The sequence below is a fragment of the Coregonus clupeaformis genome, chromosome 23 (assembly GCF_020615455.1).
Source record: "Coregonus clupeaformis isolate EN_2021a chromosome 23, ASM2061545v1, whole genome shotgun sequence".
NCBI lineage: Eukaryota > Metazoa > Chordata > Actinopteri > Salmoniformes > Salmonidae > Coregonus > Coregonus clupeaformis.
The window spans coordinates 22,739,623-22,756,642 of record NC_059214.1 but is presented as its reverse complement, the minus strand read 5'-3'; the positions used below and the strand labels follow the sequence as shown (position 1 = coordinate 22,756,642).

Genomic DNA, 17,020 nt, shown 5'->3' with positions numbered 1-17,020 from the left:
TGTATTGTTCTACTCTACTTTCTAGTCTTTCAAGAGGAGGTATTTCCATCTAACCCAGCTGGGTGATGGCTCTTACAACCTCAACTTCTACAAGGATGAGAAGATCTCCAAAGAACCCAAAGGAACCATCTTCCTGGACTCCTGTATGGGAGTTGTTCAGGTAATATAGTAAACTCTGTGTCTGAGATTGTGCTTTGATTACAACACCACACTAACATTATATTGGATAGATCATCCAGCCAGACATACTTCCCTTCCAAAGCTTTTACTTCCTAAAATATATTTATTTACCCATGTAAAATGTTAAATGATCAGTTAAACTCGGCACAAGTTAAAGCTAGCAACAGGGGATTAATGAGGAAATGTTTCTGTCTGTATCACTGCTGGGACCCTTCTCCAATCCCCATTGCAATGGGCTAAAACCTGAGCTCACTCTTCCGCTCCCTCACTCCCTCATTCTACAAGGTCATCATTTACTGCTGACTCTCAGCTGCTGAAACAAGGTGAATGCATATGTCATACTACCATGCACTTTGCAGCAGGCTAGCAATCAATACCACATGCTATAGCTAACAGGCGCACATCTCCCAGTCCCAAGATGGGCTGGAAGCATTATCGGTCTTCTCCTCACAAATGGATGGAAAGGTCCTGCTTTTACCTACCAAGCATTCAGCTGACATTAATCAGATACACTATACATACTAAAGTATATGGACACCACTTCAAATTAGCTATTTCAGCCACACCCTTTGCTGACAGGTGTATAAAATCGAGAAAACAGCCATGCAATCTCCATAGACAAACATTGGCAGTAGAATGGCCTTACTGAAGAGCTCAGTGACTTTCAACATGGCACCGTCATAGGATGCCACCTTTTCAAGTAGGTTTGTGAAATTTCTGCCCTGCTAAAGCTGCCCCTGTCAGCTGTAAGTGCTGTTATTGTGAAGTGGAAACATCTAGGAGCAACAACGGCTTACAGGCCACACAAGCTTACAGAACAGGATTGCCGAGTGCTGAAGCACGTAGAAATCGTCTGTCCTCGGTTGCAACACTAACTACCGAGTTCAGAACCGCCTCTGGAAGCAACGTCCGCACAAGAACTGTTCATCGGGAGCTTCATGGCCGAACAGCCGAGCAGCCGCACACAAGCCTAAGATCACCATGCGCAATGCCAAGCGTCGGCTGGAGTGGTGTAAAGCTTGCCGCCATTGGACTCTGGAAACGCGTTCTCTGGAGTGATGAATCACGCTTCACCATCTGGCAGACCAACAGATGAATCTGGGTTTGGCGGATGCCAGAAGAACGCTACCTGCCCCAATGCATAGTGCCAACTGTAAAGTTTGATTGAGGAGTAATGGTCTGGGGCTGTTTTTCATGGTTCGGGCTAGGCCCCTTAGCTCCAGTGAAGGGAAATCTTAACGCTACAGCATACAATGACATTCTAGATGATTCTGTGCTTCCAACTTTGTGGCAACAGTTTGGGAAGGCCCTTTCCTGTTTCAGCATGACAATGCTCCCGTGCACAAAGCGAGGGCCATACAGAAATGATTTGTCGAGATCGGTGTGGAAGAACTTGACTGGCTTGGACAGACCCTTGACCTCAACCCCATCCAACACCTTTGGGATGAATTGGAACGCCGACTGCGAGCCAGGTCTAATCGCCCAAATTCAGTGCCCGACCTCACTAATGCTCTTGTAGCTGAATGGAAGCAAGTCCCTGCAGCAATGTTCCAACATCTAGTGGAAAGCCTTCCCAGAAGTGTGGAGGCTGTTATAGCAGCAAAGCGGGGACAAACTCCATATTAATACCCATGATTTTGGAATTAGATATTCGACAAGCAGGTGTCCACATACTTTTGGTCATGTAGTGTATCAGAGAGGAGTGGATAACTTGGCTGGGGCCTCCTGCCCTACAAAATGGGCTTTTATTGGGCCAGAGGAGAGGGAGGGTCCCCTGAGAGGGTGGGAGTGGAGGTGAGTGAGTGGGTGGGCGGATGTGTGTGTGTGTGTGTGTACTTGGTCTGAAGGGGAGCGGGAGGTGGGGAGGTCACTTGAGCATATGTGCTGTGCCTGCCTCCCATGTTCTATCATTGCCCCCCACACACACACTGCACACACACACACACTGCCTCAGCCCTCTGACACACACTAAAGGGGCCACTAAGATAATAATCCACCTGGGTTCTGTTCAGTTGGAGTGAAAAAGTAGCAGATTCCCTGTTTCATGTCTCCACAGAAAGGGAGGGATGTTTCCGCCTGTGATCGTGGCTCTAATATTGTATCACTTTGTCATCTTTATGTTTGCAAAAGATTGATTTGATATTAACTTTTGTAACCTCTCAGTTATGATTCCCTGCCATTGGCAACAGTTTATATTCAGACCCCTGACAATCTGACTCCTTAATATTCTTCTCAACATAGACTGTAGGTATATATACGTTTGTTATTATACATTTAGTTACAATGTGAAAGACTTTCAACTTTTACACAGTATGTAGATTGTGGTCTTCATCAACCATCTAAGGCTTTGGATGTGCAGATGGTATGTCTATGGCGTGTGCTCCACAACTGCACTCGAACCGCAATAAAGGTTGATCAAAATATTGCTTTAAGAAATATATATATATGGCAACCTTTACTATATAGTGCTTTGCAAAAATATTCAGACTCCTTGGATTTCTTCACATTTTATTGTGTTCCAAAGTGGGATTAAAGTTGATTTAATTGTAATTTTTTGTCAACAATCTACACACAATACCCTGTAATGTCAAAGTGGAAGAAAACATATATTTTATTTGTAACGATTAATACAAATTAAATAACTAAAATATTGTAGTTGCATAAGTATTCAACTCCTTGAGTCAATACATGTTAGAAACACCTTTGGCATCAATTACAGCTGTGAGACTTATTGGGTAAGTCTATAAGAGCTTTGCACACCTGGATTGTGCAAAATGTGCACATTATTCTTTTCAAAATTCTTCAAGCTCTGTCAAGATATTGGGGATCATGGCTAGACAGCAATTTTCAACTCTTGCCATAGATTTTCAAGCAGATTTAAGTCAAAACTAACTCAGCCACTCAGGAATATTTACTGTTCTTGGTAATCAACTCCATTGTAGATTTGGCCTTGTGTTGTGGGTTATTGCTGAAAGGTGAACTCCTCTCCCAGTCTCTGGTGTAAAGCAGACTAAAGCAGGTTTTCCTCTAGGATTTTGCCTGTGCTTAGCTCCATTCCGTTTCTTTTTTATCATGAAAACCTCCTAGTCCTTAACAATTATGTCCATACCCATAACATGATGCAGCCACCACTATGCTTCATAATATGGAGAGTGGGACTCAGTAATGTGTTGTGTTGGATTTGCCCCAAACATAACCATGCCACATTTTTTGCAGTATTACTATAGTGCCTTGTTGCAAACAGGATGCATGTTTTGGAATATTTTTTATTCTGTACAGGCTTCCTTCTTTTCACTTTGGCAAGTAGGTTAGTATTGTGGGGTAACTACAATTTTGTTTATCCATCCTCAGTTTTCTCCTATCACAGCCATTAAACTTTGAAACTGTTTTAAAGTCACCATTGGCCTCATGGTGAAATCCCTGAGCGGTTTCCTTCCTCTCCGGCATCTGAGAGGAAGGACACCTGTATCTTTGTAGTGACTGGGTGTATTGATACACCATTCAAAGTGTAATTAATAACTTCACCATGCTCAAAGGGAAATTAATTATTTGTTTACCCATCTATCAATAGGTACCCTTCTTTGCGAGACATTAGAAAACCTCCCTGGTCTTTGTGGTTGAATCTGTGTTTTGAAATTCACTGCTTGACTGAGGGAAAATACAGCTAATTGTACAGTTGAAGTCGGAAGTTTACATACACCTTAGCCAAATACATTTAAACTCAGTTTTTCACAATTCCTGATATTTAATCCTAGTACAAATTCCCTGTCTTAGGCCAGTTAGAATCACCACTTTATTTTAAGAATGTGAAATGTCAGAATAATACTAGAGATAATTATTTATTTCAGCTTTTATTTATTTCATCACATTCCCAGTGGGTCAGAAGTTTACATACACTCAATTAGTATTTGGTACCATTGCCTTTAAATTGTTTAACTTGGGTCAAACATTTCGGGTAGCCTTCCACAAGCTTCCCACAATAAGTTGGGTGAATTTCGGCCCATTTCTCCTGACAGAGCTGGTGTAACTGAGTCAGGTTTCTAGGCCTCCTTGCTCGCGCACGCTTTTTCAGTTCTGCCCACACATTTTCTATAGGATTGAGGTCAGGGCTTTGTGATGGCCACTTTGCCACAACTTTGGAAGTATGCTTGGGGTCATTGTCCATTTGGAAGACCCATTTGCGACCAAGCTTTAACTTCCTGACTGATGTCTTGAGATGTTGCTTCAATATATCCACATAATTTTCCTTCCTCATGAGTCCCTCCTGCAGCAAAGCACCACCACAGCATGATACTGCCACCCCCGTGCTTCACGGTTGGGATGGTGTTCTTCGGCTTGCAAGCTGCCCCCTTTTTCCTCCAAACATAACGATGGTCATTATGGCCAAACAGTTCAATTTCTTTTCTCATCAGACCAGAAGACATTTCTCCAAAAAGTACGATCTTTGTCCCCATGTGCAGTTGCAAACCGTAGTCTGGCTTTCTTATGGCGGTTTTGGAGCAGTGGCTTCTTCCTTGCTGAGTGGCCTTTCAGGTTATGTCGATTATAGGACTCGTTTTACTGTGGATATAAGGTCCTTTGCTGTTGTTCTGGGATTGATTTGCACTTTTCGCACCAAAGTACGTTCATCTCTAGGAGACAGAACGTGGTCCCATGGTGTTTATACTTGCATACTATTGTTTGTACAGATGAACGTGGTACCTTCAGGCATTTGGAAATTGCTCCCAAGGATGAACCAGACTTGTGGAGGTCTACAATTTTTTTTCTGAGGTCTTGGCTGATTTATTTTGATTTTCCCATGATGTCAAGCAAAGAGGCACTGAGTTTGAAGGTAGGCCTTGACTCCTTAACTAATTTAGGCTTGCCTAAACAAAGGGGTTTAATTCTTATGCGATGACTATATTTTAGTCCCCTGTAGCTCAGTTGGTAGAGCATGGCGCTTTCAACGCCAGGGTTGTGGGTTCGTTTCCCACGGGGGGCCAGTATGAAAATGTATGCACTCAACTGTAAATCGCTCTGGATAAGAGCGTCTGCTAAATGACTAAAATGGAAATGTAGTCAGGATTATTATTTATTTTTTGTCTTAGAATTTTTCTTACACTTTGACATTAGAGTATTTTTTTAGATTGTTGACAAAAATTACAATTAAATCCATTTTAATCCCATTTTACACTACCCACCACTGTGACCTGTACGCTCTTGTTGGCTGGTCCTCACTACATGTTCGCCGTCAAACCCACTGGCTCCAGGCCATCTATAAATCACTGCTAGGCAAATCCCTGCCTTATCTTAGCTCATTGGTCACCATAGCAACACCCACCCGTAGTATGCGCTCCAGCAGGTATATCTCACTGGTCATCCCCAAAGCCAACACCTCCTTTGGCCGCCATTCCTTCCAGTTCTCTGCTGCCAATGACTGGAACGAATTGCAAAAATCTCTGAAGCTGGAGACTCATCTCCCTCACTAACTTTAAGCATCAGTTGTCAGAGCACCTTACCGATCACTGCACCTGTGCACAGCCCATCTGAAATTAGCCCACCCAACTACCTCATCCCTATATTGTTATTTATTTTGCTAATTTGCACATAATCTCTTGCACATCTATCATTCCAGTGTTAATACTAATTGTAATTATTTTGCACTATAGCCTATTTATTGCCTTACCTCCATAACTTGCTACATTTGCACACACTGTATATACACTGCTCAAAAAAATAAAGGGAACACTTAAACAACACAATGTAACTCCAAGTCAATCACACTTCTGTGAAATCAAACTGTCCACTTAGGAAGCAACACTGATTGACAATAAATTTCACATGCTGTTGTGCAAATGGAATAGACAACAGGTGGAAATTATAGGCAATTAGCAAGACACCCCCCAATAAAGGACTGGTTTTGCAGGTGGTGACCGCAGACCACTTCTCAGTTCCTATGCTTCCTGGCTGATGTTTTGGTCACTTTTGAATGCTGGCGGTGCTTTCACTCTAGTGGTAGCATGAGACGGAGTCTACAACCCACACAAGTGGCTCAGGTAGTGCAGCTCATCCAGGATGGCACATCAATGCGAGCTGTGGCAAGAAGATTTGCTGTGTCTGTCAGCGTAGTGTCCAGAGCATGGAGGCGCTACCAGGAGACAGGCCAGTACATCAGGAGACGTGGAGGAGGCTGTAGGAGGGCAACAACCCAGCAGCAGGACTGCTACCTCCGCCTTTGTGCAAGGAGGAGCAGGAGGAGCACTGCCAGAGCCCTGCAAAATGACCTCCAGCAGGCCACAAATGTGCATGTGTCTGCTCAAACGGTCAGAAACAGACTCCATGAGGGTGGTATGAGGGCCCGATGTCCACAGGTGGGGGTTGTGCTAACAGCCCAACACCGTGCAGGACGTTTGGCATTTGCCAGAGAACACCAAGATTGGCAAATTCGCCACTGGCGCCCTGTGCTCTTCACAGATGAAAGCAGGTTCACACTGAGCACATGTGACAGACGTGACAGAGTCTGGAGACGCCGTGGAGAACGTTCTGCTGCCTGCAACATCCTCCAGCATGACCGGTTTGGCGGTGGGTCAGTCATGGTGTGGGGTGGCATTTCTTTGGGGGGCCGCACAGCCCTCCATGTGCTCGCCAGAGGTAGCCTGACTGCCATTAGGTACCGAGATGAGATCCTCAGACCCCTTGTGAGACCATATGCTGGTGCGGTTGGCCCTGGGTTCCTCCTAATGCAAGACAATGCTAGACCTCATGTGGCTGGAGTGTGTCAGCAGTTCCTGCAAGAGGAAGGCATTGATGCTATGGACTGGCCCACCCGTTCCCCAGACCTGAATCCAATTGAGCACATCTGGGATATCATGTCTCGCTCCATCCACCAACGTCACGTTGCACCACAGACTGTCCAGGAGTTGGCGGATGCTTTAGTCCAGGTCTGGGAGGAGATCCCTCAAGAGACCATCCGCCACCTCATCAGGAGCATGCCCAGGCGTTGTAGGGAGGTCATACAGGCACGTGGAGGCCACACACACTACTGAGCCTCATTTTGACTTGTTTTAAGGACAGTACATCAAAGTTGGATCAGCCTGTAGTGTGGTTTTCCACTTTAATTCTGAGGGTGACTCCAAATCCAGACCTCCATGGGTTGATAAATTTGATTTCCATTGATAATTGTTGTGTGATTTTGTTGTCAGCACATTCAACTATGTAAAGAAAAAAGTATTTCATAAGATTATTTCATTCATTCAGATCTAGGATGTGTTATTTTAGTGTTCCTTTTATTTTTTTGAGCAGTGTATATTTTCTGTTGTATTTTTTTGACTTTGTTTTTTTTACCCCATATGTAACTCTGTGTTGTTGTTTTTATCGCACTGCTTTGCTTTATCTTGGCCAGGTTGTAAATTAGAACTTGTTCTCAACTGGCTTACCTGGTTAAATAAAGGTTAAATAAAAAAAAATTAACATTGTAACACAATAAAATGTGATGAAATCCAAGGGGTCTGAATACTTTTGCAAGGCACTGTATTAGTTTGTTGTGAAGAGCTCATCAGCCGATGGCGGGTCAAGCTAGCTAACTTTAGCCAACCAGATCTGTGCCTCCACAAAGTAAACAAAGATGGCGGTGCCTCTTCCTCCATAAAAAATCAGGTTAATAGTTTGGTACATTTTGTTTCCTGTCAGTTGTGTATGTATGCTATCCCCTCCACTCTGGACAGGTCTGTGTTTCATTTTGCTGAGGTTCGGCATTATATGGGCAAGATAATGTTCCTAATTGTAAACCACAACAACTGGTCTTGGGATCTGCTCTTGATTAACTCAGCAATTATTGGCATATGGAGTGACATCATACTCCCCCTCTGGCCCCAAGCTCGTTCAGCACGCTTTGCTTGCTCTTTTATGATAGGCCAACACACTCACACACACACAGAAATACATACACTCGCGCACACACAAACATATTGAGGCTTTCCACCTGACGGCCCTGTGGCCAGCTGCCTCCCGGCCGTCTCTCTGAAGGAGCCTCTCTCACTAGGACCTTTTCTGTGTGATCTGATCTGAGGTCTGGTGTCCTGGGAAACACTGTTGTTTGGCCTCCCCTTACTGAGAGATGTCTCCAGCCATTCCCTTTCCCTCCCATCCCAGTGCTACTCAGACTTTCCATGATGAGAGAAGCAGAGGATGCATCCAAGATCCTCATCTCCCTCTGCGTAATGTATGGAGTTGGGTTACCAAGGCTTTGTGTCCTAAACCAGTGGTTTAAATTACTTAAGTGAAAATACTTTAAAGTACTACTAAAGTCGTTTTTTGTGGTATCTGTACTTTACTTTACTATTTCGATTTTTGACAACTTTTACTTTTACTCCACTTCATTCCTAAAGATAATAATGTACTTTTTACACCATACATTTTCCCTGACAGCCAAAAGTACTCGTTACATTTTGAATGCAGGACAGGAAAATTGTCAAATTCACACACTTATCAAGAGAACATCCCTGATCATCCCTACTGCCTCTGATCTGGCGGACTCACTAAACACAAATGCTTCGTTTATATAAGGAATGTGAAATGATTTATAGTTTTAGCAATTACATTTACATTTGATACTTAAGTATATTTAAAATCAAATACTTTTAGACGTTTACTCAAGTAGTATTTTACTGGGTGACTTTCACTTTTACTTGAGTCATTCTCTATTAAGGTATTTTTACTTTTACCCAAGTATGACAATTGGGTGATTTTTTTTTTCACCTCTGTCCTAAACACCAGGCCTGCATATTTGACTCATTTGCATAGTCGGAGTCCTTGCTGCTTAAGGGGGGAGTTAAGGCAGTGGTATTCAAAGTCGGGGTCATGGGGGAACTGCAGTGGTGTCGCCAAAATTGTTGTACAATTGTATTTTTTATAATTAATTTTTTGGGGGGGGCAGGGACGAAAAAAAATAGTACAGATTATTTTATAGGACAATATACAAATGTTTTTGAGAAAGATGATTGGAAAAATGACATTTTATTGAGTAAATGTATTTATTTGTTTCTTTTCATTAATTCATTTAAGCACATAATAGATGAAAATGCAATGGACTGAAGGTTATTTGTTGATGTAAAAATCTAAATTTACTGATTTCTAAGGTTGTGTCATTAGATTTGGTTTGGGGAAAAATGGGGTCCCCAGAAATTCTAGCAAATAAAATGGGGTCCCCGCTGAAAAAGTTTTAATAGCACTGCGTTAGGTCCCCTGTAGCTCAGTTGGTAGAGCATGGCACTTGCAACGCCAGGGTTGTGGGTTCGTTTCCCACGGGGGGCCAGTATGAAAATGTATGCACTCACTAACTGTAAGTCGCTCTGGATAAGAGCGTCTGCTAAATGACTAAAATGTAAATGTTAAGGGTTCACAACCTACAGAGATGAACGTGGCTCAGTGGAGGGATTATCTACTCATATCTCAAAGTAGAAAACTTTTACTCAATGTTATTGTATTATTTTGAGAATATATAGAAAAAGTCTTCCTCCTCTCTCTCTAATAACCCTGGTTATTAATTCCTTGATGATGAATCCGCTCTGATTCCTGTCCCAAGCACCGCCATATCTACTGTTTACTTTACTGGTCTTGAGCTAATGACCCTCCCTACCATTTACCTCGATCTCTGCAGGCTAAAAGGCTCCTCCTTATTGCAATAATAACCATGGTGACTGAAGCATGGCCTAATGTAATGCAGTGCTTTATTAGAACTCCCACGTGGGTGAACTCAGTCCATGATTTATTTAGAAACGTTCCGGCAATGTTTTGGGGGGGAGGTTTACACAACAGTGGAATTACTGCACCTCTGCCTCCCTCGCTTAGCTCTCCTGGACGTTTGAGTTAACTCCATAAGGATCAAAGCCTGGATGCATACTGTAACATTACTCAGCTACGGTGGTTAGTTTATGGCGGCTGACTGAATCACCAGCATCGGGAGGTGTGCTGTGTGTAATCAAGACATTCTGAGGCCCACCTGAGGCAGTGACATCACTCTGGCTGGCTGATTGGGGGTCGTAGGTCAACTCCACAGCTCCGGCCCAGTGCTGCTGACTGACTCCCTCAGCAGACCCAGTCCCTTTATGAGCTCAGCTCCAATCCTGGCAGCTCTTCGTTGCGCATATGGAAATACTTTCTCCCTTGCACCCTGCTCCGCTGTGTGTTCGCTCTTATGGTAATATATGTTTCTTCTCCTCCATGTCTCTTTAACTATAACAAATAAACACTTTTTGAAGCTTTTGTAAATATAGGATTTATGGACGATGATGCTATTGTTGTTAAATATATACACATACCAGTTTTACTGTTTCCTCGTATTTTGTTACCCTAGTGTATGATTAGATGAAATGTGCTGGTTGGTTCTGGTAGTTATTTTTTTTTAAATCCAAAGTCATGGCAAATAAAAAATTTGCAATTTTCAATGAGGGAGAGGATGGGAGTTGTTTTCAGTAACGCTTTCTTCAAAATCCATGAAACAAATAATAAAACTAAGCAGCAGCTGCCTTCTAGTGACCTGACTAAATATTGGAAGTTAACTTTGGATGGTGGATCGGAACGTTTGATTCACAGTTGGGTATTTGTTTTTTGACTAAGAAACACACGAACACTTGACCTGCACACACTCTAATCATCCTCTTTTCAAAAAGTCAACTCAATTGATGTTTTGTGTGACGGTACGGCATTGTTTTATTCTGGAGAGCATGTTCCTCATCATTTGTAGTTGACCCTTGCTCTCTAATGAAACTGTTGCTATTCCTCAGCAACTTCCCCTCCGCTCCAGCATTACCTAAACAAAGATGGTCTCACCGAGTTTCCTCTCCTCCTCTGTGTGTTTGGCTACAGAATAACAAGGTGCGGCGTTTTGCCTTTGAGCTAAAGATGCAGGACAAGAGCACGTACCTGCTGGCTGCAGACAGTGAGGGAGAGATGGAGGACTGGATCAGCACTCTCAACAAGATCCTCCACAGCAGCTTCGAGATCGCCATGCAGGAGAAGAGGAACGGGGACATCCACGATGGTGTGTGTGTGTGTGTGTTTGTGTGCGTGTGTGTCTGTCTGCGTGCATGCATGCTCGCTTGGGTTTTCAGAGTTCATGGGATGGGTGTTAATAACAGAGACATAGACCAGCATTAGATTTCCTTGTGAATTCTTTTAAAACATCATCCACCTTTCTTTCAACAAACCCCAAGTACAAGGACAATGTGCTTCGTATAGTGCCAGTAATACAAAGAAAACATCCCAGGGTGCACTGCAGTACACTTGTCTGCCTGTCAGGGAAAGGAATGTGTAAATAAAGTGTACTTAGGCCTGTTCTACAGTCTATAGTCTACAGTAGGCCATAGAGAAGAGGATGTCTTTGGCTTACACCCTTTAATCACACTCCCATGTACAAACCCTGTTTTAGGGTATTACATTTTTACATTTACATTTTAGTCATTTAGCAGATGCTCTTTTCCAGAGCGACCTACAGGAGCAACTAGGGTTAAGTGCCTTGCTCAAGGGCACATTGACAGATTTCACCTAGTCAGCTCGGGGATTCGAATCCAGCAACCTTTTGGTTACTGGCCCAACCTCTTAACCGCTAGGCTACCTGCCGCCCACATTGATGGCATAAGCACCACACTGATTGAGTGTAGTTGGCTCAGAGTAGTTTAAAACTCATAGGAGGTAGATCAGGGAAGACAGAGATGACAGTGGTATAAATACATAAAGTAGTCAAAAAATCAAAGTAGACTAGATCCTGTACAATCTAATGCACATCATTAGCATTCTTGTCTGTCAATGTGGCACACAATACCAGTCAATCTGAACTCAGTGTTTACGCCCACACATCCCCCAGACGTCTCCTTCTCCTGGTCTGTGGTGGTGGTGTAGCTGGAGGGCCACCCAGGTTTTTAATACTCACCTCCTGTCTGAGCCAGGAGGAAAAAGCCATGTCTGCACAAAGAACCCCGCTAATCTCAGTAACCCCTCAGCTTTGATTAATCACGCTCTCCTAGGGGAAAAACTACCCTGGTACCTACAGGGGCTCTAGGGTCTGATCTTAGACCTGCTCTGTGTTTCTGTCTACTCAGGGCAGTCTAAGTCACTGTTTACTCTATTTAAGTGTTAGTAGTGTGCGATTAAGGAAGAGGTGTGGTAATGGAGTTCTAACCTATAAAATAGTGGATTTGTTGAACTGTGTGTTTGTTCTGTTTCCAATGAGTGCTCTGCTCTCTTTTCTGTTGCAGATGACGAGTTGGGAAAGGCAGACAGTTCGTTGGGGAGTATGGACAGCTTTCAGGTAGGTCCTGTCTTTTCACAAATGCGCTGCCTCAAGCGTAAGGATCCTACAGGCCCTGTTCACATGAGACATAATGTAGTTACATCATGAAATCACTTCACCATGGGAGGTAGGGAGCAGCCAGTCAGTCAGGCCTCTCAGAGGCCTCTGCTTGTGTTTAGATACACACCTCATTAAAAAAAAATATTCTCTATCTATAGTTAGACATACACCGACAGATGACAGCTCCCGCTGTTTGAAAAGTGACCAAATCAGGAGAGGAACCAAAATTGAATCATTTCCTATAGAGAAAAGCTACAGTATGTCAGCCCTGAAGAACAGTCGGCCTATAGATAAGCCATACATTATGTGCATGGAAACTGATGGTAGCAGTTAGCTAGCAAAGGAGAAGTCTGACAGAGTTCTTGACAGACTTTTCTGTGGTGTTGGCACCACCTGACTTTACCATTGAGTCTGCTCTCCTGTAATGGGAAACCTCAACTCCAGATGGACACAAATGAAGAGACATTTTCAAATGATAAAAGCAGTTCAATTTGAAAACCTTTTGCTTAAGGAGGTCTAATTTTCTTGTCCTCAGAGTGCAAGAGATATTGAATCTAAAATGAGGAACGAGACCAGATTGAAACTGTTCACCTTGGACCCTGACACACAGGTTAGTAACTATCGAGTTTCCCAAAAGGTATTTGACAATCCACCAGCTCCAAATGATGATTCAAAATCCCTTTTTGTATCTTTAGAAACTTGACTTCTCAGGGATTGAGCCTGATATAAAGCAGTTTGAGGAGAAGTTTGGCAAGCGCATTTTGGTGAATTGCAATGACCTGGCCTTCAACCTGCAAAGCTGTGTAGCGGAGAACGAGCTGGGACCAACAACAAACGTAAGCCAGATGTCCTTTTCAGTGTTCAATTTGTACAGTCAGTGTGTTATCATCGTAGTGTACAGTATCTGCTCTGGAGAATGGATTAGAGAGCGAAAGTGCGGGGTGGAGGGATCACATCTCTAGCCTATGTCATCATTGCTGTTTGTCTTTGTCAAGAGGGAGTACTGGGTTGGCATAGTAACCAGCCGACAGCCACAGTAATGAAGGAAGGCGCTGTCTAATGAAAGGCAGTTTCCTGCTGACGCTCACAGCAGGCTGTCCTGTACCGAGAGAATGTCAACCTGTTCAGAGATGCAGACCTGACAGATACAGACCTGACAGATACAGACCTGACAGATACAGACCTGACAGATACAGACCTGACAGATACAGACCTGACAGATACAGACCTGACAGATACAGAGATACAGACCTGACAGATACAGAGATACAGACCTGACAGATACAGAGATACCGACCTGACAGATACAGAGATACAGACCTGACAGATACAGAGATACAGACCTGACAGATACAGACCTGACAGATACAGAGATACAGACCTGACAGATACAGAGATACAGAAACTTGGCATAATGACACTGTCAGTCAGTCCCTTGTTCTACTCATGAACCTTCTGGCTCACTATGTCATCACAGTACTCATCTATAAATAGCATAGCCTAGAATGGAAGTTCTTTCTCATACTCTACCTTTGTTTACACTTTCGCTTCATTTCCAGGTGGAGCCATTCTATGTGACCCTGTCGCTGTTCGACATCCAGAACAGCAGGAAGATCTCGTCAGACTTCTACGTGGACCTGAATCACCCGTCCGTCAGACAACTGGTGCCCAACCCCAGCAGCCAGTACATTAACGGGGGAGGGGACGCTCTGCCGGGGGCGCAGAGGGGGGTCCACGGCCTGCCTGAGGGGGCCATGCAGTACCCCAGACAGGTGAAGAGATATTAGAGATACTAATCTCTATATAATCTTTTGAGCTATTAATCTCTCAATATGACGCTACCGTTCAAAAGTTTGGGGTCACTTAGAAATGTCCTTGTTTTCGAAAGAAAAGCAATTTTCTTGTCCATTAAAATAACATGAAATTGATCAGAAATACAGTGTAGACCAGGGGTGTCAAACTCATTTTAGCTCAGGGGCCACATGGAGGAAAATCTATTCCCAAGTGGGCCGGACCGGAAAAATCATGGTATATATAACTTAAAAACAACAACTTCAGATTGTTTTCTTTGTTTTAATACGATCAACATACAACATAAAGCTGGAGCCTGAGGACAGTGTGTCCAAAATAGTACAAGCACAACATCACTATTAATCATAAAACACATCAAGTTTATTTGAAAATTCTAAAGAAAAAGAACACACAAACACACAATGCCTCAGTGATTAACATAACTGTTTCACAGATCACAGAACTATGTCAGGGTGTCATTTCTCAGGCAGAAATGTAGATAAAAATAATGAAATCCTGGTCCCCAAACAAGTGCAAGAACCACAGAGTCAAGAATAGGTTAAATATACAAATTGTGATGTCACGAGAGGCTGTGTCCTGGAGGGACGTTACATCCCCCTGAGGTGGCTGCAAACCCAGACAGCTATGGCTCCATCTGCTGGTATGGTCGGGAACTCCACCCCTCTATGGCCAATCTTCCCACGCAGCTGAAACAAATGAGGAGCTGATGAGCTGAAGGTTTGGGAAGGGAAGAGACACACTGAGGGAGTGTGTGGGGGGTGAAGAGACACAGTCTCCAACCTGGGCTCTCTGGAGGACAAGAGTGCTGCACGTCCACTTCCATGAGGAATATAAGGATTTGGAGATACTTACCTTTGGGAAATACTCACCTTTGGATATATGCACCTGTGGAAATACGTGAGAGACATTTGGAAGGACTTTTTTGCTGGGTTGGCCACTAGCTGCAACGTGGACTACAGTAAGGCTGGGGAAAAGTTATCTGAGCGAGTGAGAATTATGATTTTGGATGTGGAAGAGACATCCCTGAACTGTTAACCCTTAAAGAGCCACAAGAGAACAGAATTTTGTTATATTTTCGTTAATTTCCCAAGACCTATAATAAAATCCTTGTTTTGTTTGAACCTTGTCTCCTTGCACTACTTGAGCAATCCCGCTGAAAGCTGTGTAGCCTCTGTGACGTCACAGATGGTGGAGAATATGGGCAAGCTCAAGCGTTAATAGTGCATGTCAGAGGAGGATACCGAAGGTTTGATCACCCAGTTTTCCAAGTTGGCCGTAGGCTCCCCGCCGACTGAAATGGAGGACATATTGAAAGCCCTTGTTGCTGGCCAGCACGCCCAGATGCAAGCAAACGTGGCTCTCTTGGAGGAGCAAAAGAAAGCCAACCTTCTGAAGGCAGAGGAATTGCAGTTGCAGAGACAGAGGGTGGTCCAAAATACCCGCCCAATAAAGGCAAGTGACTTTATATCTAAGATGGGAGCTACCGATGACATTGAGGCATACCTGCATGCATTTGAGGCCACGGCCACTAGGGAAGCCTGGCCCAAGCAACAGTGGGTTGGTCTGTTAGCCCCCTTTCTAACCGGGGAATCGCTGAATGCTGTCCGGGACCTGGGCCCTGACCAGGTTACTGACTATGATGCCCTGAAGTCTGAGATCCTCAGCAGATATGGACTCACAAAGTTTGGTATGGCCCAGCGCTTTCACAGCTGGACCTTCCAACCAGACCAACCTCCTCGGGCGCAGATGCATGAACTTGTCCGAATCGCAAGGAAATGGCTGGATCCGCAGAGGAATACAGCAGCGGCGGTGGTGGAGGCCGTTGTGGTGGATCGTTACCTACGCGCCCTGCCTTATGAGGCAAAACGGTTCATCAGTCAACAGGCCTTGACCACGGCTGATCTGACCGTGGAAGCTGTGGAAAAGTACCAGGCCACAGCGGAGATGCTGAATGCTTCCCGAAAAGACCCCAGGAGGGCGGCCCCACCACAAATGGGAAGAACCCGTCCAAAGGACCCCAAGGTCTCGAACCCAGCCACGTCAGGACTTATCCCGGCTCCAGGGGGAGCCAGAAACCAGGCGGGTCCAAGAAGAGTACACCAGGAGGGGGGAAACTCGACAGTGTTACCGGTGTGGGGAGATGGGACATATCTCCTGGCAGTGTGGGAAACCAGCCGATGAACCTATGCCCACTGCGGAGTCCTCCAGCTCAGCACCCACACACCGTGTTGCCTCGCTCTTGGGAGTCGTAGATGGCGGCCCAGATCGACCCCCCACCTGCCCGGTAACTGTGAATCACCATGATGTGGAGGCCTTACTGGATTCTGGTAGCCGGGCCACCCTAGTGCGTAAGGATTTGGTGGGCCCAACGTGTCTGACCCCGGGAAAAGTCCTCCCAGTTTCCTGTGTCCATGGGGACACCAGAGAATACCCCATTACTGAACTTACAATGACCAGCACACGGGGAACCATACACACGACGGCGGGGGTGGTTGATTCCCTCCCCGTCCCTGTCCTAATTGGACGAGACTGCCCAGCCTTTTACCCACTCTGGAGAGAGTCTCAGGAGAGGATAACCCGAGTACCTCGGAAACGGAGAGGCAAGACTCATCCTGGGAAGGCTCCGGTGCAATCCTCCGAATTACTCACTCCCGCCCGGGCTCTGATAGGGATGGCAGGTGCCCAGACCGACACAGAGAC

General features: G+C 44.6%; 1 protein-coding gene and 1 non-coding gene across 19 annotated transcripts in view; both read left to right on the top strand.

Annotated features, from left to right (window-relative positions):
- Positions 1–17,020, top strand: part of LOC121536731 (dedicator of cytokinesis protein 9) — a 129,265-nt gene that overhangs the window by 79,572 nt on the left and 32,673 nt on the right. For all 18 annotated transcript variants that reach the window (XM_041844212.1, XM_041844209.1, XM_041844203.1 and 15 more), the window contains exons 7-12: positions 26–160; positions 11,026–11,200; positions 12,414–12,466; positions 13,044–13,118; positions 13,204–13,344; positions 14,068–14,280. In XM_041844212.1, coding sequence (XP_041700146.1) covers positions 26–160; positions 11,026–11,200; positions 12,414–12,466; positions 13,044–13,118; positions 13,204–13,344; positions 14,068–14,280 — 792 coding nt within the window. The remainder of the gene's footprint in view (positions 1–25; positions 161–11,025; positions 11,201–12,413; positions 12,467–13,043; positions 13,119–13,203; positions 13,345–14,067; positions 14,281–17,020) is intronic.
- On the top strand, positions 5,089–5,163 carry trnae-uuc. The gene has a single exon. It is a non-coding gene; the product is annotated as a tRNA-Glu (tRNA).